General features: G+C 40.4%; 1 protein-coding gene across 3 annotated transcripts in view; it reads left to right on the forward strand.

Annotated features, from left to right (window-relative positions):
- DNAJC13 (DnaJ heat shock protein family (Hsp40) member C13) overlaps positions 1 to 22845 on the forward strand; it is a 105611-nt gene that overhangs the window by 19206 nt on the left and 63560 nt on the right. For all 3 annotated transcript variants that reach the window (XM_050937866.1, XM_050937868.1, XM_050937869.1), the window contains exons 3-18: positions 5705 to 5780; positions 6661 to 6810; positions 8100 to 8141; positions 9986 to 10186; positions 11245 to 11451; positions 11545 to 11640; positions 12033 to 12124; positions 13466 to 13632; positions 13745 to 13824; positions 13907 to 14076; positions 16804 to 16903; positions 17267 to 17374; positions 18354 to 18509; positions 19200 to 19256; positions 20772 to 20893; positions 21795 to 21870. In XM_050937866.1, the coding sequence (XP_050793823.1) occupies positions 5705 to 5780; positions 6661 to 6810; positions 8100 to 8141; positions 9986 to 10186; positions 11245 to 11451; positions 11545 to 11640; positions 12033 to 12124; positions 13466 to 13632; positions 13745 to 13824; positions 13907 to 14076; positions 16804 to 16903; positions 17267 to 17374; positions 18354 to 18509; positions 19200 to 19256; positions 20772 to 20893; positions 21795 to 21870 (1900 nt within the window). The remainder of the gene's footprint in view (positions 1 to 5704; positions 5781 to 6660; positions 6811 to 8099; positions 8142 to 9985; positions 10187 to 11244; positions 11452 to 11544; positions 11641 to 12032; positions 12125 to 13465; positions 13633 to 13744; positions 13825 to 13906; positions 14077 to 16803; positions 16904 to 17266; positions 17375 to 18353; positions 18510 to 19199; positions 19257 to 20771; positions 20894 to 21794; positions 21871 to 22845) is intronic.

Consider the following 22845-nt stretch of genomic DNA (forward strand, 5'->3'; position numbering starts at 1 on the left):
TGGGTTAAATCTGCAGTGTTGCTGACAATCCAGTTCAGTAGTGGGGATTCAGATACCCAGCTCAAGTTAGCACAAGTCATCAGCTGCTAATCCAGTCATTCTATTGGCAAGCAAGACCTTATCTTCACCATTAAAGATGCATTTTTACTTTTGGCTTGTGTAATATTTTTTTTTCTTCACTGCAATAGGTAGCTCAAATGAGTGGCCACATACTGTGAAACTTTCAGGCTATCCACTGATTTTAGGCCTCATCTTCACTGCAAAAGTAGAGATGGGCTTGCCTGCCAATAGTCTTTGTCGGCTTAGAGATTCAGTGTAAGCTGACAGAGTTCTTCAACCAGCAATGCTAGCTAAACAGACAGACGCACTCTTTTGTGTGAGCATAGCTGTCTACAGCAGGGTTTTTGCTGGCATAGCTGTGGGGGGGAGTGTGTTTTGTTTTCATGCTCCTAGCCAACATAGCAATGCCGGCAAAACTTTGAAGTGTAGACTAAGCCTGTGTGACATAAGTGAGCTCTTCATTTCTCAAAAAAACTTGCTTTGTGTAGAGGGGCCTTAACTATAATTCTTCCAAATATAGTTAAGGTACTGATCTACCACCAGTTAGTTTAGTTTTTTTTTCTCCTACTACTAAAACAATTAATGCTTTTCCAGACCTAGTTCACTTTATTTACTATTTGTTGCAACCTACTCTTCAGTTTAATTGACAGTTAGCTACTTCTGGTGATATTGCTATGGTCTGTTCAGAAGTTTTTGTAAATTCAGATTGTGTCTGTATGTATCATTGCAAACCAGAGGATTGAAGGTTTTGTAAAAGTAGCTAAACTGTAAAGGAAGCAGCTTAGGTGCAACTCCATAAGAGGGTGAGAGACACATCACACTACAGGCAGGAGTCCCTATCCCTCCCCCTCACCCCCTGAAACCAAAACAGCTCTTCAAATTTGTTAGGGGGCTTATTCCTTTACCCTCTTACTTCCCTGGTCCTTCTCGCATGAACAGAGAGAAACAATACCCAGAGTCCAAAGGTGCAAACAATTCAATGTTTATTGGGGTGAACTTCCATCCAGCAAGCATGAGGTTTAGTTTCCCTCCTTAGGGTATGGCTACATTTGGAATTTCAAAGCGCTGCCCCGGCAGCGCTTTGAAGTGTGAGTGTAGTCAGAGCGGCAGCGCTGGGAGAGAGCTCTCCCAGCGCTGCATGTAAACCACACCCCTTACGGGTGTAGCGTGCAGCGCTGGGAGCCGCGCTCCCTGCGCTGCTGCCCTGATTACGCTGACGCTTTACAGCAAATTTGCAAATTTGACACCATCAGCTCAGGATTGAACAAAGACTGTGAATGGCTTGCCAATTACAGAACCAGTTTCTCCTCTCTTGGTTTTCACACCTCAACTGCTAGAACAGGGCCTCATCCTCCCTGATTGAACTGACCTCGTTATCTCTAGCTTGCTTGCTAGCACACATATATGTACCTGCCCCTGGATATTTCCATTACATGCATCTGAGGAAGTGGGTATTCACCCACGAAAGCTCATGCTCCAAAACGTCTGTTAGTCTATAAGGTGCCACAGGATTCTTTGTTGCTTTTACAGCACTGTATCTTGCAGTGCTCAGGGGGGTGTTTTTTCACACCCCAGTTGCAGCTCTGTAAAGTGTGAGTGTAGCCAAGGCCTTAGTGTCCCCCTTCCCAGCTCTGACACCACAGAGCCTTGTCTGTGTCCCTGTTTCTGTGCCCATCCCCTGTTCCCATTTTCCCCCTTTAGCAAAACATGATCCCAGTTCCCCCATCCCCAGTCCCTGTTTACTTCCTGATTGAATGCAGACTATATAGTAAAACCTGAGTTTTGCTTAGCTATTCCTTAACCAATCATTGTACTGAAATTTAACTAACCAATCATAACATATTGTAACATGGTTATTTAACCAATTATATTCCACCACCTTCATTGGGTTACACCTAACAAAATTAATTATACAACAGACAAACAATTACAGAACCAGACAGAGACCATGCAAATAAACATATAAAACAATACAGAAGTGAGGATTTCACAACTGCATCTATACAGCCATAAGGGTTTTCCAACTGTGTCTATTGATAAGTTAGTTCTTGCCAGACAGGATGCTATCAAACTAAGTTTCCTTTTACGTCTTCTAGGCTCTTCCTTTTCTCTGGAGGTGAGAGGTATATCAGGACAGGATTGTGTTCCTAATAGCACCTTATTTCAGTGTGTCTAGTTTGGAATGTGAGGATGTGACCATACACTTCCCAGCTTATGGCTGCCTTTGCTGCTTAGCCAAAGAACCAGGCCTCAGATTGTCACAGTAAAAGAAGGCCATTACACAGACAGACAGTGATTTTTGATTCTTTCTTTTATACCTGTACAACTAGCTAAGTGATAAGAATACACCTAAATTCTTAAAGTATAGGCCTTTGCAGACAGGTCTGAATATCTATATCCTAAGAAAATTGTTCTTCCATGGTGTATGAAAATTTGATTGCAGAGGAGGAGAAGGGGGTCCATGCAGCCACAAAATGTAGGGTTATGTGGGACCTCGGATATATAGGATGATGTCCATGCTATGGCATTCTTGACAGCCATACACCTAACTCATGTTTGAAAGATGTAAATGTAAGTTACCATTTTGTTCACCTCCCTGTGATTATACAAAGTAAATATTTTATCTAATTCTAGAACATAAAGCAGAATTCTTGTATTTCGACATCCCTGACTGCTAACAGAACTAAGCAGCGAGAAGAACAGAATGGTAGTTTTGACAATTTTCCTGTAAAGATAGAATAGATGCCATGAGAATTTGCATTCATGGGTCTCAAGTTTTTATAGGATAAACAGTTTCTGTTGAAAAGCTCTTTCTGGGTACTCCAAGTATTTGAATTGTCAACTTTCTGTATTTGCACCTTATTTTATTTTTAAACCATGATTTATATTGTATACCAAGTATAGTAGAAGTTCGTTTAACTTGCTCAAAATCGCATCTAGTTTCTTGCTTTCCATCATCCCTCAAATTATAGCTTCTAAATGTTCAGTACTGTCATTTGAAAATATAGTTTAATGTGCGAAATTCATAGCATGCAAAAAAGACTGTGAGCAAATGGGAAGTCTGTAAATCCTTCCTCAGACTAAATGGATTTGATTTACATTCAGGCATTAAATACTAATATTTCAAAAGGATATAATGGTGTAACTGACAAAAGCAAGGAAATATAATTAAAAGTAACTTGTAAAACTAGTCTCGGGGTGGGGGGAAGGGAAAGTTATTTCTAACATGGTGACTAAACATTAGGCAATATTGAAATGAAACCTTGAATGAAGGTAACTGTCTATAATTTCTCCTCCTAGGGTTGCTTGTTTCTGAAGATACTCGTAACTAATTGAGGAATATCTTTCAAGTAGTAAAACTGAGTGCTGCCAGACCTTAACTACTTACTGACTTGTCACCTTTTAGAAATCTTAAACTGACCTGTGTGTGAAATACTAATTGAAGGTGCTTCTGGAAACTACCTCTTTCACTTGTCATTTAACTTTCTGTTCACCCAAAGCCTCTTACTTCCAGGCACCTCATCACTTGAATAGAGACTGAAGATCGTTGTGTCACACAGAATACATATGCTGTTGTCATAGTATCTTTCCCAATTTTGAACCTTAGCGTCCAAAATATGGGTACTAGCATGAATTCCCCTAAGCTTAATTACCTGCTTAGATCTGATAAGCTGCCACCAATCAGGAATTCCAGTGTCTGATACACTCTGGTCCCCTCAAAGCCTTCCCTGGGGACCCCCAAGACCCAGACCCCCTGGATCTTAACACAAGGAAAGTAAACCCCTTTCCTCACCGTTGCCTTTGTCAGCCTTCCCCTCCCTGGGTTACCCTGGAAGATTACTGTGATCCAAACCCTTTGAATCACAACACAGAGAAATTAGGTCTCCTGGAGAGAGACAGATTCACTCCGTGAATCTAAAACAAAGGGATCCCACCTTTCCCCTCCCTTCTCCTTCCCTGTTAAGTACAGACTCAATTCCCTCAACAAGGGGGAAAAATCACACAGGTCTTAAAAGCAAAACTTTTAATAAAAAGAAAGAAAAAAGTAAAAGGTCTATCTCTGCAATTTAGATGGTAAAAAGTTACAGGGTCTGTCAGCTTAAGAAATTGGAGAAATAAGCCTCCTCCAATAGAAATACAATTTAAAATACTTCCAGCCAAATACACACTTGCACATAAAGGAAAACAAATAAAAAGACTATACCGCCTTTATACTTACAACATTGGAATAGAAGATTAGAGAGCCTGTAGGTACGTGTGGTCACTCTGAGCCCAGAGAGAACAAAGCAAAACCCAAAAAACACAAACAAAGGCTTCCCTCCACCGAGATTTGAAAGTATCTTGTTTCCTGATTGGTCCTCTGGTCAGGTGTTGCAGGTCACTGTTTGTTAACCCTTTACAGGTAAAAGAGACATTAACCCTTAACTATCTGTTTGACAGCTGTAAAGAACAACTTCACTTTGAGATCCTCCTCCAGTTCACTTGTCCATTCACTGAAAAATGTATCTGCCTGCTTGCCTCTGCGATTCAAAGGAAATCTTTACTGTTTACCCTTTCACCATGATCCATAGAAAAGTGTCTCCTTAATACATCCTCTGCTGATGAAAAATCCCACTGTCTGCCTTTATCCATAGTTAATGATCAGCCATGAAATGCACTCCTGCCATACCGTTTTTAGTCACATTGATTAGAGGGCTCTTGATAGCTGAAACATGCTGAGGAATGTGAATGTCTTTAATATTTCTGAAGTCTATATGTAAAATAGACCTAGTTACAATAATTACTAATTTTGGTGAATTATAAATGGGCAGAGAAACAGGGTGTGATTTAAAGAAATTTGTAGAACTCTAATTCCAGATTTCTAGCTCTTGTATTTGCCTAAATGTTAAAATACAGACACAGACATTGATCTTGAAGTTAGAGGTCTTAAGTTTATTTTTAAATAAGATTTGTATAGATGCTATATACTCATGTGCTTGCTGCAAACTAGCAGTTGGTAGATTTGGACCAGTTGGCTTTTCTTTGAACCACACAAACCATCAAACTTCTGATGCAGCTTTTGTATACTTTGTTGTTGTTAAATTAGATCAATATAGTTCCTTGGAGAAAAGTATTCACGTAGTGACTTTTATTTGGAAGCTGTGTTCTCCATTCAGAATTGTCTCAGCTTAAGCTATTTTGAATTTGTAAACATCAGTTTTCTCCCTAAATGTTTTTTGTCTTTCTACATATAGTCATGTTGGTGAAAATATCCATTGCAAGTTTCCCATTATCCTAACATGTCAATGCACATTATTTAAGTTTTTGGGCTTAGCTCTTCTTGTGTTTGGCAGGGAGGGAGAGACTGCTGCAACAATTTAAATATTTTTAAACCTTTCCTTCTGTTCACCAGGCACATTGAAAAAAGAGGCAAACATGAAGGGATAAAAGAGTACTCTAGCAAACTTAATCCTTTATATTGAGCAAATTGCATACTCACTTAAGTCTGGCCATATTCATTGTAATGGTTAGTGACTATGATTAGGCCTATGTTGGTTCTTTCCTAATGGGAGATTGTACAGATATTCTACTATAAATACACATATTTTTTTATGAGATTTCAGGAAAATACTTTTAAACTAAATACTTTTTTGGTATGTTTTAGGTATAAGAGAGTCTTCTCAGTTGGAACCCATGCCATCACTACATATAATCCGAACACACTAGAAGTTACAAATCAGGTAATGATAAATGTAGTTATAGCCTTCTTGGATACCTTAAGATATCCTAATGCAATCTGAGTTCATGTTAATACTCTTCTTTTTCTTGTCCTCTCCTTAATATTGAGTGTGGTCTGCTATATTTTACAGAGGGTTCTCTCTTGTGTAAACACTAAACATAACCAAAAGGGGTATCAGTAACACTAATTTCATGATTGGGCACTGCAGTGCGTAGGCTTGCTCAGTCAAATTGTCCTTTTACATGCTAAAGAAAAGTAGCTGATGCAATAGCTAATAGTTTAAACTGTGATTTGGTGGCTTTAGAAGCTTGTATAGTCCTCTTAGTTCTGTTACACAACAGAACGAAAATAGTTACTTAGTAAAACAATCTCTTTCAACTTCCCTTTTTTTCTTGTGTGTCTCCTATCTCAGGACTATTGGACAGTTCGTGTCCCTGAAAAGAATCACTGCAGAGCAGAGATCTGCAGGGTCACAAATTTTACCAAACTTTGCTCTATTCCTCCATCCTTCTTTGCTTGGATCCTTGTGCTTTCTCGTTAGTTGAATTGTTAGCTTTTTTTTTTTAAACTTTTGAATTCCTAGCTACCACTTTCAGCAGAGAGTGACTGCATTGAGCTTCCTCATCAAATTTGAATTACACATAAAACAAATGTGTATGCTGCTTGTTAATGCCCCTATTTAGTTACAGTGTACGTTTATATTAGTCACAAACTAGAGTGGGTTTTATAACCTTAATTGTGTTTAACAATTTAAGACCTCTTATAAAGAGACCTAAAGTACAAATATACCCTTCAATACCTGTCTCACTACATTTGGATATAAGATTTTATTTCTTACATTAAGGTAATTTGATAAATTTCTATTAATTTGTTTACCTTAGTGGCCTTATGGAGATATTTGTAGTATCGGCCCTGTTGGAAAGGGACAAGGAACAGAATTCAGCCTCACCTTTCGTAAGGGGAGTGGAAAGAAGTCTGAAACTCTTAAGTTTTCTACAGACCATAGGACAGAACTCATTACGGAAGCACTGGTAAGAACTAGTTGTTTGGCTGTTCAACCAGTTTAAGATACATTACTGTATTGTTACACTATTATTAGATTTCACTTTGTATTTTGTGTGATTAGAAGGAAAGCTGCTATGCTTATATATTAAAATATATATTCATATACTTGGCCTACAGTGTTCATTGAAATAACTTGTATGTAAGACTCCAATTTACTGAATGTGTTAGACCGGTGATACTCAGACCTCAGTGGTTTAGGAGCCAAATTAGTGACCAGTATTACCCAAAAGGGCCACAGTAGTGTGCATGTTTCATTTACTATAGTCCTAAATATTAATGCAAGTTGATAACTTAATTGGTTAATAACCAGGGGTGAAAGTAACTTAAATCTCTTATTGGTATGCAGTGCTGCCAAGGCCATGGGCATGGTGGGAGAGGCCTGGTTCTGGGTCCCCAAAGGGGCGGCCCTCAGGTGGAAGGGGCGCGGGGCCAGTGGTGCTGGAACAATTTTTAGGGTGGGAGTGCTGAGCTGTGCCTGCTCCTTCCCCTGTCCACACCCCTCATCGCCCCAGGCTGGGATTGCAGCTGGAGGTGGTTGTGGAGCTCCAGGCCGGGGTCAGGAAAGGGGGCTGGGACCCTGGATGGCAGCAGAGGGGTTGGTGGGTGAGGAGCTGGCACCCTCGGTGAGGGGCCACACTGGGTGCAAAGCCTGAGGGGGTGATGCAGTATCCTCTGCACCCATACTTCCCACACCTATGGGTGGGGCTGGTGGCCAGCCTCCCCCCAGCCAGCCCTTCAGCATTGCCCAGCCTGCATTATCTGGGGCTCCAGCTATTGTCACAGTGGCCAGGATGCCTGGGCCCTTTTAAATCACCTGGCCCCAGGGCAGATGCCCCTTTTGCCCCTGCCGCAGCAGCAGTTTAACATCAGCTGTGTAGCAGCCTGTACCAGAGGCCGCTTTCTTACAGGTACACGGTACTAGCTTACTTTCACCTCTGTTAATAACACAGTAAGAGCATTTGTAGTGATTAATAATTAAATTGCATAGTGTTTTAATATCACATGCTGTAGGAGAAGCATTAAAGAGGTACTTGTGGCTTGTGAGCCTCCATCTGCATTTCGCTGCATTGTTCACTACCAATGAACATATGTTTTTATATAAAACAAATGGTGCACTTTAAATATACAACTCTTTAAATCTTTACTTTTGGGATAGTCTAAAACTTACTCGAGTCACTCTGGAATAATTAGAACAATGAATTATTTTCTCACTGAAATCACAGTAACAACTTGTTTTTCATTCTCCTTTTTACAGAGATTCAGAACAGACTTTTCAGAAGGAAAAATCACAGGAAGGGCAAGTATCTGGCCTGTCTGTATTGGATTACAAATATAGTCATTTCATATTTACAAACACTGTAAAAACAGACTTTAATTTCTAGTTGACCATGTCCCTTTATATTTTAAATAGTTATGGCTACCTCCTACACCTAAATCTGAATTTCCTGCCAATTTTGTGGCTTTGCAATTTTTTTCTTTTTTTTAAGTGTTGTGAGATGAACAATATGGGAGAACTCTCTCCATATAGAGCAAAGAGGTAATAGGTAACTGCACAAACTGGAAAAAATATACTTATGTCACTTCAAGGGTTGCTACCAAGTTACTTATGTGGCGTAGCCATAATAGACAGACTACAGAAGTGTGGATCTATTTCAAAAATCACTTTAAAAGGAGATTGAATATTATTAATTAGAAATAGTTGAATTTAAAGTGAACTTATCAGAACACTGTTCAGCAAAGTCTTGTGTTTGAAAGTAAATGAGTAGTAGCACTTTTGGGAGGACTTCACTGCTAGTCACTGTGAAATGGGGGGAAAAAGATATAATTCTTGGTGTATAGTGGGAGTAGGGGAAGACTTCCAGGCATATTTTCTCAGACACTTATGCAGAGAGCATGAAAGAGCTTCCTGGAAACTACTACTGAATCTCTGTAGTAAGTCAGTTTTATGAGATTTATGCATTTAACACCCACACCTTGACACTTGGTTTCACATCCACTGGTCTCCCTGGAATGCATCTAAATATATCTTCTGTCTTCATGGCTTTGTTCATTTATATCCATTTGAGTGTCTAGAAGTCTATTACCATTCTAGGGCTATACCACGAAGGACTTTTTTGAAGTGATACTTTATTAAACAAGAATTCCATAGCACTGTTATAGAACAGTCAAGATTCTAATGACTGAAATGTGTTGGGGATTCCCAATCTAAGGCTGTCTACGCTGTATTGTAAGCCCAGGGTTCGTGGGACTTGAGTCAACTGACCCATGATGGGGAACCCTGGGCTTGTGTCTACATAGTATTTAAACCCTACATTTAAGACTTCTAATCCATGCTAAAACCTAGGGCTCTGGCATCTGGCAGTGTGCAGACCCAAGTCAAGGTAACCATATGCCAGAATCTCTAGTGTCCCATGCAGAATGTGGCCTCTCTAGCCCTACCACCGTGGTGCACTGTGGGAAAACTTTATTGCCTATCCTGCACTTTACAGGAAGCTTGAACAGATCACCCAACCCAGGAGGCTCTCTGATAGTGTACTTGCAGAGCAGTGATCAAAATAACACTGACCTGAGCTGCTCCTGTTCACCAAGGGGAGTAACTTCAGTTCTCCAAGTGGATTGCAGATTGTTAGGATAGTTGTCTCCATGGAATTGTCATAATTCTGGATGACTCCCAGGACCAGAGTCAAGCAGGGCTGTGGCGACACTGCAGGGCAATAGTGCTTGGACCCCAGGTTCCATCTGGACTCTAGTATGGGTGGTTCTGCCCTGCAGGATCTCGGGACCCTGGGTCCGAACACTGGGTTAGCACTATTTCAGTGTAAATGGGGGCTGGAGGGGATGGCAGATACATGAGCCCAGGTTCAGGTCTTGTAGTGTGAATATCCGGTAAGTGAACTGTGTGTCAGAACTGAGTTAAGCTTATATCAATTACAATGTAATCAATAAACTTGAAGGTCAGGAGGTAAAGATAGGTCAAACCATGCTGTGCTGTCATGGCTTTCAGATTTATTTGGGAAAACTTGCTTGATCATATAAAACCATCTCAAATTAAAGAATTGTTCATGTGTAGATGTAGTCCTCACAAGGTGAAGAAGTCTTTTTGGTTGTCTCCAGACTTAACAGCAGTTTCTTCTTCCATAGAGATACAACTGCTATAAGCATCATTGGAGTGAGACGAGAAAACCTGTGATTCTGGAAGTGACTCCTGGAGGGTTTGATCAGATTAATCCTGCAACTAATAAAGTCCTGTGTTCCTATGACTACAGAAATATTGAAGGCTTTGCTGATCTCTCTGACTATCAGGGAGGTTTCGCTATACTTTATGGAGGATTTAGTAGATTGGTGAGTATTATAACATTTTATGCATATGCATATAAAGTTGTGAGAAGTTTTACATAAACTGAATAAGAAATGTGAGGCTGTCTCATTCTCTTTCCTGGAAGTTCAAATCACTACTATGGCAGATACTAAATAGCTTGTAGATTGAGTAGTTGGATAAGTTCAACAGGGCCAATTATACAACATTTAATATTGGTAGTGTTGTAGTCATGTTGGGCCTAGGATATGAGAGTGACATTGGGCCAACTTCCGTGGGTGAAAGAGACAAGCTTTTGATCTCCACAGACTTTGGAAGCTGCTTTCATCAACAGAAGTTGGTTCAATAAAACATTTAATATGGAATTCTGCCCAAGTCTCCTTGAGTACTAACCAGGAGACTGGTGGTTGTTTGCCTGTGTATAAACTTGAGTGGAACAAGTTAAAATGAGGGAGCAGAGAACCCATGCAGCTATGCACAATTAAAATAAAAATCCTAAGCCACTCATTGTGAACTACACTGCAAGCAGCTGAATGGTCTGCAGCAAAACAAGATAGCTCTGCAGTAGGAATTCTCTTAAACTTAGATACCTCTACATCAGTGCTGCCGCAATTAAATGTTGTAATTTTCTATTTATTAAAGAGAGAAACATGAGTTAAGCTATTCGAGACACACTTAGTGTCTTATTTCTTGTTTACAAAAAAATTACAATGGCTATTGTTAGCAACTTCTATATAATACTTTATTTCTGATTATTTTAGGAAAATGCCTTCACTTAAAATATTTTTATAACCATTTTAACTAGTGAAGTCAGGTTACAAACTGCTGTGGAGAAATGTGAATTCTTTATTGTCATAGTATTTCCAGTTGTGTGGAGTGGGGGAAAGTATGCCATTTGTCAAGTTAACAACATTTACTAGTAAATGATACTAATAAAAAATAAATCAGACTACCATGCAATGTAAACAAGTCAACTTTTTTAAAACTATTAAGAAACTTTAAGTCTGTGAGCTGATTACACCTGATCAGTTTTTCTAATTTTTTGTGTTAAACTTACCTAAATATCTCTTCCTAAAATTTGCAGCACATGTTTGCATCTGAACAAAGGGAAGAAATTATCAGAAGTGCAATAGAACATGCTGGCAATTACATAGGCATCTCCCTCCGAATAAGGAAAGAACCTTTAGAATTTGAGCAATACTTGAGCCTTCGCTTTGGGAAATACAGCACTGATGAGTCTGTCACATCTTTAGCAGAATTTGTTGTTCAAAAAATAACACCTAGACATTTGGTAAGGTCTACAAACTTAGACTACATCTTATTTGCTTGATTTATTAGGTGGCTAAAAAAGAGGTCCCCTTTTCTAACATGTTCTTTCTTTAAGGAACCTGTGAAAAGAGTATTAGCCCTTACAGAAACTTGCTTAGTAGAGCGGGATCCTGCTACTTATAATATTGTGACACTGAAACCTCTAGGAGAGGTAGGTGACAATCCTGTTTAGAATAATAAATTTGACTATTAAAATGCAGTATTGTATAGTGCTACTGCAACATGACAATTAAAACTGAGGTTCATTCTGTCAGACCCATTTTTTAAAGATACAGAAACCATTCTTGGGATTCATTTTGAAAAAACACAAACCAAAAAGCCAACAAAACAAATTCTAGGAAGTTCTGATTACACTTGCATTTCTTCTTCTTTTTTGGGGGGGGGGGGGGAAGAGGGGTTGGGTGTGTCACTTCCTTTAAACTTGAGTTTATATTGTAAGATTGAGCATTTGGCTCAACAGTTCACCTCCTGAGTACATGAGAATTGCATTAAATGCTTCCTATAAGTATGGTGGTCTCTTATTACATGGCTTCTTCTTTTTAGGTATTTGCACTAGTATGTGATTGTGAAAATCCACAGCTTTTTACTATTGAATTTATCAAGGGACAAATCCGAAAATATTCTTCAACAGAGAGGTATTTTTTAAAAGTTTTATTGATTAATGGGAAATCAGTTGAATGACAAAAATATTATGTAAGCTGTGTGAAGTTAAAAATAACACCTTCAAGGACCAAATTCAGACTCACTTCATTCAAAGCCTGCCTTCAACTCTGTGGCTTGCCCCCTGAAGATGCCTGTACTACCTCAGACAGATACCACGTGACATCTTCCCATATGTCATCTGCTTCTCACTTAAATTTGTGAACTCCTTGGTGTTCCATATCTACCTGCTTTCAGTAAATGGGATCGTGGAAGAAACTAAAAATTACACTACACTTATATTATCCCATACAGGTGAATAGTTATAGAGGGTCAATTAGAAATATACATTTTTGTCCACTCGGTGTCAGGTTTTTGAAAAGTTTTGTAGTTAGACATGCTGATTAAACAAACTGGAGTGTTAGGAACTAGGTCGATTAGAGGAGAGAGACCATATTAACAGGCTCTAGCTTGAGAAACTTGTATTGATTGAAAGCTAATATATTAAATCTAGATGTTTAGCTGGTATCCATGTGCTAAACTGTTTTTAGTGTCTGGACTGAGTTGATTTTCCTCTTCTCTCCCCCCTCCCCCTTTCTCCTCTTTGTCTGTCCATCATACCTGTATGGATTAAATGTGGCTGAGGGTATCCTGTAGAGTAGTGGTGTCAACCTTATTATACAAGAGGGTCATAAACCTAAGTACATCCTTGCGTGGGCCAAAGAGATTCTACATATTAAGATTTAAAGTAATGTGTATTGATTTTATATTTTAAGTTAGACAATACTTGTACATAGAAACAGCCTATTTTCACTCTTGTGTAAACTAAAATGATGTAAGCATGACAGCAGAATGCTGAGTGAGTTGCTAGTATATTGTGTGGAAGCAGGCTGTGGGCCTTATGAAATGCTCTGGTGGGCTGTGAATGGTCCTCTGATTGTAGAGCAAGGTGCTTGTATGCAGAAAATAAAAACAAAAGTAGCACATGCAAGGGCGGGGGGAAGGCCAGACAAATGTAATTTAGCTGAAATACTACTTTCCCTATCATACTACACTCATCCACTATCACTTTACATATCTGCTTATTGTTAGTGGAAGAGTTCCGCTATAGTTTGTCATGTTATTGGGTTCATGCAGTTTATATTTGGTAACATTGCAAACTTTAAAAATGTGGAAAACATTGATCTATGTGAATTCAAGTAGAAATCTTGGGCACACGTATGTACGGTTCAGTTAGTGTGCTCAACTTTTTTCTTATAACAATCATAATTTTCCAGTTAAGGGCCTAAATAAATTCACAGGGTAATAAGTGTCTAAACATGTTTCTGTCTTCTCAGAGATTCCCTGTTAGCTAGCTTGCTGGATGGAGTAAGAGCCTCTGGCAATAGAGATGTGTGTGTGAAAATGACCCCAACACACAAAGGCCAGCGCTGGGGATTGCTGAGCATGCCTGTAGATGAGGAAGTAGAGAGCCTTCACCTCCGGTTTTTAGCTGCTCCTCCAAGTAAGTTCAGCTTCTACTGCAGTTCAAAGAAAATGTTTTTTTATATAGCACAACAGATCTCTAAGCCATTTAAAATCTATAACTTCCAACTACATTTTATTTCTCATTGCAGATGGTAATTTTGCAGATGCTGTGTTCAGGTTCAATGCTAACATCTCATACAGTGGAGTTCTGCATGCAGTAACACAAGATGTAAGAATTAATTCTCTGCCCAACCTCTTACAGTTTTTTTGTTACTTTATACAAGTATTAATGGTTCTTCCTCCTTAACCAGGGTCTGTTCTCTGAAAACAAGGAGAAACTGATTAATAATGCCATAACAGCATTACTGTCTCAAGAGGGGGACATTGTAGCATCTAATGCAGAACTTGAAAGCCAGTTCCAAGCTGTGAGACGACTAGTTGCTTCAAAAGCTGGCTTCCTTGCCTTTACTCAGCTTCCGAAGTAAGTATTTAAGCTGATAGCGGGAAACTGTTCTAAAGACTTGTATTCACCAGTCTCCTTGAAACGTTGAGTCTGAGTTGAGGTTGGGATCATCCATAATTGTTGAGGCATCGGGGAAAAACTTTTATAAAGTAGCAGTTTCATGTATGTAAGACTATAAGGTTGATGGTACTGGATCACCTGATCGTGTAAACTGCATCTTGCTGACGGTTTCTGAATTAGGGGTTCTCAGCACTAAGATTTTATCTTTAGCGTTCCCAGCTATTTAGTTCTGCTTTTAAGTTATAGTGTTATAGTATATGTTAAAACACTCAGAATTGATCTTTTTTCATTGAAAGAACAAATGCGGTGGTTTAATCTAGGGGTAGTCAATGGAACGCCAGATGCTATTGAACGAACTCCAAAATCTTTATTTACTATTTTTCATTATTGTTTTGTTTGTTTCGCTGGAGTCTGGACCTTGACTATATGTTCACCAAGAAATTTGGACCTTGACGAAAAAATAGACTACCTCTGGTTTAATCTTTCTGGTGACACATCAGCTACAAATTCCATACATTCCACAGGGGATAAAAGGTGCAGTGGGCACCAAGCTTAATGTACAGTCAGTTACACCTTAAATCACATGCATTAGAGAAGCAAAAAGTAAGATGTGAAGGAAGTAGGTTTTGCGATGTTGCTCATTGCCAATTTGTAGAACTCACGGTACATACTCATAATTGGCTTAAAGATGCAATCTGGAAACCTTTTGACTGACTTTCTGAAGAAATTGTGCATGTCTTGTTCACTTTCACAATTAGGCTACTTTTGTAAAAATGAAGTCAGTTCAGCCTTCATTGTATGTGTGGCGTTTAGAAGATTATTGTGAAGAAATTTTATAAATAAAAAAAATTGGGCAAATTAAATTAGCTATACTTTTTTTTTCTTGAACTGGATTCTCTAATGCCCAAAAAAAATCAGTCTGTTGTAAACTTTTCACTGGTCATGTAAAGTTATTTCCTTTGTTGTGCGTTTAGTAAGTCTGTCCTTATTATAACTACCATTATGTCAGACTTTAACCTCTGACTTTGGGCTTTTGGACTCAGCTTTCTTTTGGCCATAATGTACATTGTTTAGTTGTAATGAGAAAAAATGAAAATATGTAGGGAGAGGTCCTCTAAAGACTTGTGTATATATGAGGAGTTACACCCCAGGCTGCTCCACACTAAATTTACCCCACACCATCCTGCTGGGCTCTAAGAGTATGTTTGCACAGCAGCTGGTCACCCACGACTGGCTGGTGTTAGCTGACTCAGGCTCATGGGGCTCAGGCTTCAGTGCTGTTTCACTGCTGTGTAGACTTCTGGGCTTGTGTTGGAGCTTGGGCGCTAGGACCCTGCAGCATAGGAGGGTCCCAGAGCTTGGGCTCCAGCCAGAAGTCTACACAGCTGTGAAACAGCCCTGCAACATGAGCCAGAGTTGGCTGGCATGGGCTAGTTGCAGTTATCTCTTTGCTGCGTAGACATATCCTAACGGTCTATGTAGATCCTGCTGTTGCACGCTAAAGATTATGTAGTGCACTTTGATCTACTCCCATTTCAAATCAGAGTAAATAAAAGTGTACTGCATAATCTTTTTAGTGTGCAGCAGAAGGTTCCATGCAGATGCTTAGGCCTTGTATATAGTATGGCTTAAGTCAGTGTAAATGATGTCGTTCAGGGATGTGAAAACCACACTCTGAACAATGTAAGCTGTATCAATTTAGTGTGGTGTAGACACCACTTCATTGGTGGAGATGCTGTCCTGCTGACATAGCTTCTGTCTCTCATTGAGCTGGAATAATTACGTCGACAGGAGAGTGCTCTCCCATTGGTGCAATGCGTCTTCACCTGATGCTGTGCAACGGTTTCAATGTCACGTGGTAGTGAAAAATCAAGCCATTAGTATGCAGCGGGCTAGTGTGAGGTAGACTCGGGGCCAGCTCCAAGTTTTTTTTGCTGCCCCAAGCAAAAAAATTCCCCCCACCCCAACTCCACCCTTTCTCATTCCAACCCCTTCACCAAATCCCCAGCTCTGCCTCCTCCCCCGGGCGTGCTGCATTATCCCTCCCTCCCTCCCCAGGCTTGTCTGGGAGGGAGGAGGCAGAGGTGAGCTGGGGGGAGCGGTTCCTCCACACTCCCTCCTCCCCCTGGTTACTTCCTGCGGCCCTCCCTAACCCCCCACCCCCACCCCACCCCACCATAACAGCTGATTTGCGCCACAAGCCTGGGAGGGAGTGGAGAGAAACAAAGCGGCAGCGTGCTTGGGGGAGCAGGTGGCAGTGGAGCGGAGGTGAGCTGGGTCAGGGGTTGTTCCTCTGTTTCCCACCCACCCCCCCCCCCCCGGTTACTTCCTGCGGCCCTCTCCGTACTCCCCACTGCTGCAGCTCACTTCCACTCAGGGCCAGCTCCTGGCTTTTTGTGCCCCAAGTGCGCAAAAAAAAAAACAAAGGAGCCAGTGTGCCGCCCCTTGGAAAGTGCTGCCCCAAGCACATGCTTGGAGTGCTGGTGCCTAGAACCGGCCCTGGGTAGACTTATACTCCAGCTTGCCACATACTAACAGGTCATATAGACAAGCCCTAAATTCTGAGTTAGCTGCTCAAAGGTTCTTGATATCAAAGGCTTTTTAAAAAGAAATCTTTGTACACTTACTTTTTAGGTAAGTGCACTTGCAATATCCATTTTAAATGACCTTTTTTTCTCATGACAGATTTCGGGAACGTCTAGGAGTAAAGGTGGTGAAAGCTCTTAAAAGAAACAATGATGGAGTAACACATGCTTCTATTGACATGCTGTGTGCTCTCATGTGTGTAAGTGTTTAACTCATTATGTTACAGAGTAGGATATTTCCTATTTTGAAATGATTAAATATGTGAATTGCAAGGTGCTGAAAATGGGGGTTTGTGTGGAAAGTGTAGTGCATGCCTATCTTGCAGTGTACATAGGATATCCAGTAGTATCACATGAGTAGACTCTGTCATGGTTATTTAGAAGTAAAAACAGGATTCACTCATAACTAGCTTGTTTTCCTTTTGTCACGAGTCCACTGTTAGTATTAAATTTTGGTAGACTGTAGCTTCATTCAGCTACATCAAAAGACTTGTGCAGATCTTTAAGTTTAGTTCGAAGGCTGAACTATGACTGCATTTGTGAATGCTTTCTTTATCACATAGCCTATGCATGATGATTACGACTTGAGGCAAGAGCAGCTGAACAAAGCTTCCCTTCTTTCTTCAAAGAAGTTTCTGGAAAACTTATTAGAGAAATTTAATTCTCATGTGGTAAGTCATAGATTAAGGCGTAGTTCATGGAAAAAGTACTGAAATATTAAAGGTTGAGGGTTTGACAGGTCATATATAGCAAGTCCTTTAAAGTAAGCTTGTGCACATCTTTGCCATAAGAGAAGTTTGCACTCATGGCTCAAATGCAAAAATATATCTAATTGAGACTGGTGTTCAGTCAGTTTTTATCTGGGGAAATCAGAGTGAAACTGCTCTTTCCACAGACTCTGAGAGCAAGTCTGCACTGCCCTAAGGGCATATGAATAGCAGTATGCACCAAAGTGCTATGCTGTAACTCCCCTGTGTGGATGCTGAAGGTGTGAATTTAAAGGTCCTGAGTTACCAAAGAGGACTAAATTTATTGATAACTCAGAACCTTTAAGTTTGTACCTGCAGCATCCATGCAGAGGAGTCACAGTGCAGCACTTTGGTGCTATCCAGACCCCCCCCTTGTGCAAAATGCAGGGCAGTGTAGACATGCCATAAGAGGGCTCTCATTAAAAAAACCTGATGTGTTCAGCCTAATATAGGCAGAAAAGCATTCCTGTTAAACCAGTCCTTTCCAACAGAACAACCTTGTGCAAGGACTCTAAAAGGATGACTTAAAAACTGTAAATCCTCTGATCTGTAGCACTCTGATTTTATTTGAGCTCTTTTGGGTTTCCCAAAAAAAAAACAACTTCCTTTCAACTCTGTTCAGAGGACTCGCTGCTGCTGTGAAGCATGATATAATGAATCCTTTGTGGGATGCTCTGTAAACTTTTTTGTTTTGCCACACTGAAATAATGGCAATGGTTTTTATCTTTATGTATTTGAAATACTGCTATTTATTAGCTACAAATGGGATGCAGGTAAGAGTGGTGGGGGAAATGACCTGTGCTCCTTTTGTAGCTCAAGGACAATAATCAAAAATCTTAAGTAAAGATTTTAAAACCAGCTGCTATGATTAAAATTCTTACATGCTTCATTTAAATTTCAGGATCATGGGACAGGTGCCCTTGTTATTAGTTCACTTCTGGACTTCCTTACATTTGCCCTCTGTGCTCCGTATAGTGAGACAACTGAAGGGCAGCAGTTTGATATGTTGTTAGAGATGGTAGCATCTAATGGGAGAACCCTCTTTAAGCTCTTTCAGGTGAGACCTTTTTGTTCTCTTAGTACCTCAAGCCCTACCTATATGCTAGCAGGAAGAGAGGCATTTCAAAAGGGCATGGGCTTCCAGTCGCTGTGACCTCTGATTGCAGAGTTCAAAAAGTCTGTGGGGACAATGGCCTTGTGGGATTGTTGCTGGAGGACTCTGTCTGTACCAGTATAAGTAATTCAGCATCCACACAGGCATTTTGCCAGTAGAAGAGTGCTGGTAGATGGGTTTGTGCTGCTCTGGGAACTGCTTTTATTTTGACCAACAGAAGCTCAGGGTTTTGTCAGCAAGATATAAAATTGAGCGTGTATGCATATAAGGCTGTTTTAGCAAATGGTAAGTTTTGCCTGTAAAACTTTGTAGTGCGGATCAGGCCAAGAAGAATTGTTTCCATGTCCATTTGATCATTTCAGTCTTTGAAAGTACCCAGAAAACTTCCAGTAGTGCTATTTGCATGACTGTAATACGGACTCTTGTTCATAGGAACAAGTCAGAACTCTTAATTTATTTCAGGGATCCTGAGACTATGCTCCCCAAGAACTATAAAAATTTGGTAATTTTTGACCAGAACTGAATTCAGGATTGCATCCTAGATGAAGTTCAGTTTCCTATCCCTTGAACTGTCTGTTTTCCCATAAAAATTTAAGTTTGTTCTGTTGCTAAATTGTAGCTAACTTTTTTCAGCATCCTTCAATGGCAATTGTAAAAGGAGCTGGTTTGGTTATGAAGGCAATAATAGAGGTGAGATTATTTTTTAAATAACAATTACTTTGGGATAGCATGCTGAGAAGTGTTGAATGTGGCTTTATTTCTTTTCTGAATAGGAAAATGGAATCTGCAGCTTGTCAGTAGTAAAAACCAGTTCCAACTTTTCAGTGGTAGATATCCTCAGACTATAGGAGAATGAGGCAGTCTGTTCTGGCTTGCACATATATAATGTGACTGACTGAATTTTCTTGAATTGAACTATATTTAATAACTTTTGAGGTCCATTGTAGTAAAAATGCAATTGTGTTGAGCTGGTTGGATATACCTTCTCTAGTAGGAGAAGGATGCTAATGTACTTTCTCCATTATCAGCCCATTGAAGCTGCCCCCAGGGAGAGGTATGCATATACTAGTTCAAACTGAATTCTCTATGGGCTCCTGGACAAAGGATTTTTTGGATAAATAGACTGGCTTTAAACTGGCTCAAGGCCTTCTTCCTGATTCACCAAATGGACCCTGAGACAGAGGTCCTGCCAAAGTCCTTAGAAGAGGGTTGGAAGGAAGGACTGGGCCTACTGAGATCTATAAGACCAGGTGTTCTGAGTTGAAGCTGTGATGTATTTAAAACTAAAAGGAAACCCTTTGGGTCAGCTGTTTGAGGGACTGCTCCAGTCAGAGCCCATGTTAGGGCTGGGGTAATCTCTGGGAAGTTTATTAGCATGTAAGTAGGTTTTTTATTTTTATGTCCTCTGTGGTGCTTTTCCATTAGGAATGAAATGGGCTTGCTTAAGAAGAGGCCTTTGATAACTTACATCCATTGACAATCACTCACTCTGTTAGTCTCTGAAAGTAAGCAGGTGGGCTTGGGAAGCCTGCCCTGCTGGGAATAACACAGTGAAGGCAGGGACCTGTGTAGTCTGGAAATAGCCTAGTCAGAAAGGAGTGAGAGGCAGGTCTTCACCCAAGAAAGGCAATTGCTGGGGAGCTGTAAGTCTGAGAGTTGGTGGAAGCCTGAGAGTATGTTCCCTCCTCTGGACTACTGTGGAAAATACAAGTGCAATTGTCCTGAACTGTGAAACACAGCACTGTTAACTAAGTTCAAGTTGCACACTCTGTAACTGATGGTAGTACACAAGTAAAAGAATCCAGCTTGTCTTTCAGATCCCAGGTTGAATTTGTGGGGCTAGGTGCTGGGGAGCAAAACATCACTAATTCTAAAATGATCAAATTTGATGTTACTATAAACATGCCATTTTTTTAGGTTGTAATGGCTATTTGAACTAATGTCTTAAAGCCAATTGGAAAGCTTCTGTTCTTGTGACTTCACTTCAGTTAGAACCTCTGATCCTTGCTGCTGAGATTTCATTTTTTAAAGCTAAGTAGGAGGGTGCCCTGAATAGAAATGCGAAATTAACCATTCAGAATTACCCAAAATGCATATACTTAAATGAGTCAAATAGTCAAAATAGTTTGTAATGAATATTGTAAACTAAAGATAGAACAGCTTAGTTAAGATTCTCTCCATAGTAAACTTGTCCTGTTTCCAAAGGAAGGAGATAAAGAGATTGCTACCAAAATGCAAGATCTTGCCCTCAGTGAAGGTGCCTTACCTCGTCATTTACGTACTGCGATGTTTACAATAAGTGCAGATCAAAGGATGCTTACAAATAGGTATGTCAAGTTTTATTTGATATTAATGTGATGGTTAATATTTGCATTATTCATATGTGGGAAAGCTGAAATGTGGGAAGCTTCCATTCTTATTCTAGAAGAATCATTTTTCATTTTAAGCTTAATTTGCATATTTAAATACTACAGATGAATTACTCTATTATGACTGGGTGTAGTTTAGACATTTTCTTTGCATTTTAACTGCTTTGTCTAGTAGCACTTCAAATGTGACAGTACAAAATATACAATTTCATAAACAAGATTTCACAACTCTCTTCTCTTAAGTTCCTCATACAGTCCAGTTTTAATGTGGCCTTAATGATCAAGATGGCATACATTTCTTTGCTTACTATGCAAGCTGGATGCTGAAACTTTCTTATGGGAATGTATGGAGAGAGGCTACTATTTCCCTAGTACTCTGCTTTTTGAAGTGCCTTTCTCTATTTGTTTAGATCCATGATCTGTTTGAGAATGATAAAAGTATAATTTTCACAAAGTATAACTTTAGGCTTATCTACATGGCGCTGGCAAAATGCACCAGAGAAGTGCAATTTGTAAAGCTTTCCAGTGTGGTGGTCTTTAACTGCTCTGTGTAGACACTGCTAGCACACTCTAAAAGGTACCTAGTTCATATTAACGTACCTTTTTTTAGAACGTGCCAGCAGGGTCTGCATGAGGAAGTTACAGAGCAGCATGCTGAAGTGCTTTACAAAAAGGTACCTAGTTGGCATTAACTTTTTTTTTTTTTTTATTCTTGCTCTTGTGAACAAAGGGCATCTGAGCGTTGGATGTGCTGACAACATAAAACTTTTTTTTTGTAAGGTAGTACTGAATTCACAATAATTAAACTACTGTTCTGGCCAACACAACATGAAAAAATTTCTCTATCTTCATTTTTCAGACAGCTAAGTAGACATTTAGTGGGCCTTTGGACAGCTGAAAATGCAACTGCTATGAGCTTGCTGAAACGTATTTTGGTAAGTGAGTGATCTACTCTTCTTAAACACCACTTGTAAATTGATTCTTCAAGTGCTTGCTCATATAGATTCCAATTAGGGGTGTGTGCACGTTCGTCGGAAGATTTTTACCCTAGCAACACTCGGTGGGTCGGCTGGGTCGCCCCCTAGAGTGGCGCCGGATATATACCCCTGCTGACCCAACGGCCCTTCAGTCCCTTCTTACCGCCCATGTCGGTTGTTGGAACAGTGGAATGCAGCTTAGCTGATCTCCACTTCCCTAGCTACTCGTAGTTCTATTACTGATTCTTGTGTATATAGTTATAATTTCTATAGTTGTAGTTAGTTTTTATTCGTTCTGTAATTAGTGTATATAGTTTAGGGGGGGGGATTGGGGTTTAGCCCCTTCCCTGCACCCAGTACTGGGGCCCATGTCCGGTTTACCAGGCTTCAAATCGTGCTCGGCCTGCCACAAGCCAATGCCAATGGGAGATTCCCACTCCTCTTGTCTTAAGTGACTCGAGGAATCCCATCTCTCAGATAAGTGCCGGATCTGTAAGGTCTTTAAGCCGAGGACGAAGGAGGAGCGGGACTTTCGTCTCAAATGGTTCCTGATGGAGGCAGCTCTTACTCCTCCGCCCTCAGCACCAAGCGCCGGACAGTCCGCACCAGGGAGAAGCGCTTCTTCGGCACCGGATCGCACTGTACCGCTAAGGCCCCTCGGCACCAACCGTCGCCGGCACAGATGTCTGCTCGGCACTGTTCCCTCTCCCCGCGGGTTAAGAAACATAAGACTCCTCCTGCTTCCGTGCTGCCCGCACCAGAGTCGGAGCACCCACCTAAGTCGGACCATCTGGCATCGACACCTGCTGTGGCATCGCCAGCTTCGGCACCGTCTATTCCGGTCTTGCAAGGGCTGTCGAGTCTGATACCTGAAAGCTCTGCGGCGCACGCCGTGGTTGAGTTCACTATTCCCTCCATGCCGGAGACTTTCTC

The sequence above is a fragment of the Gopherus flavomarginatus genome, chromosome 2 (assembly GCF_025201925.1).
Source record: "Gopherus flavomarginatus isolate rGopFla2 chromosome 2, rGopFla2.mat.asm, whole genome shotgun sequence".
NCBI lineage: Eukaryota > Metazoa > Chordata > Testudines > Testudinidae > Gopherus > Gopherus flavomarginatus.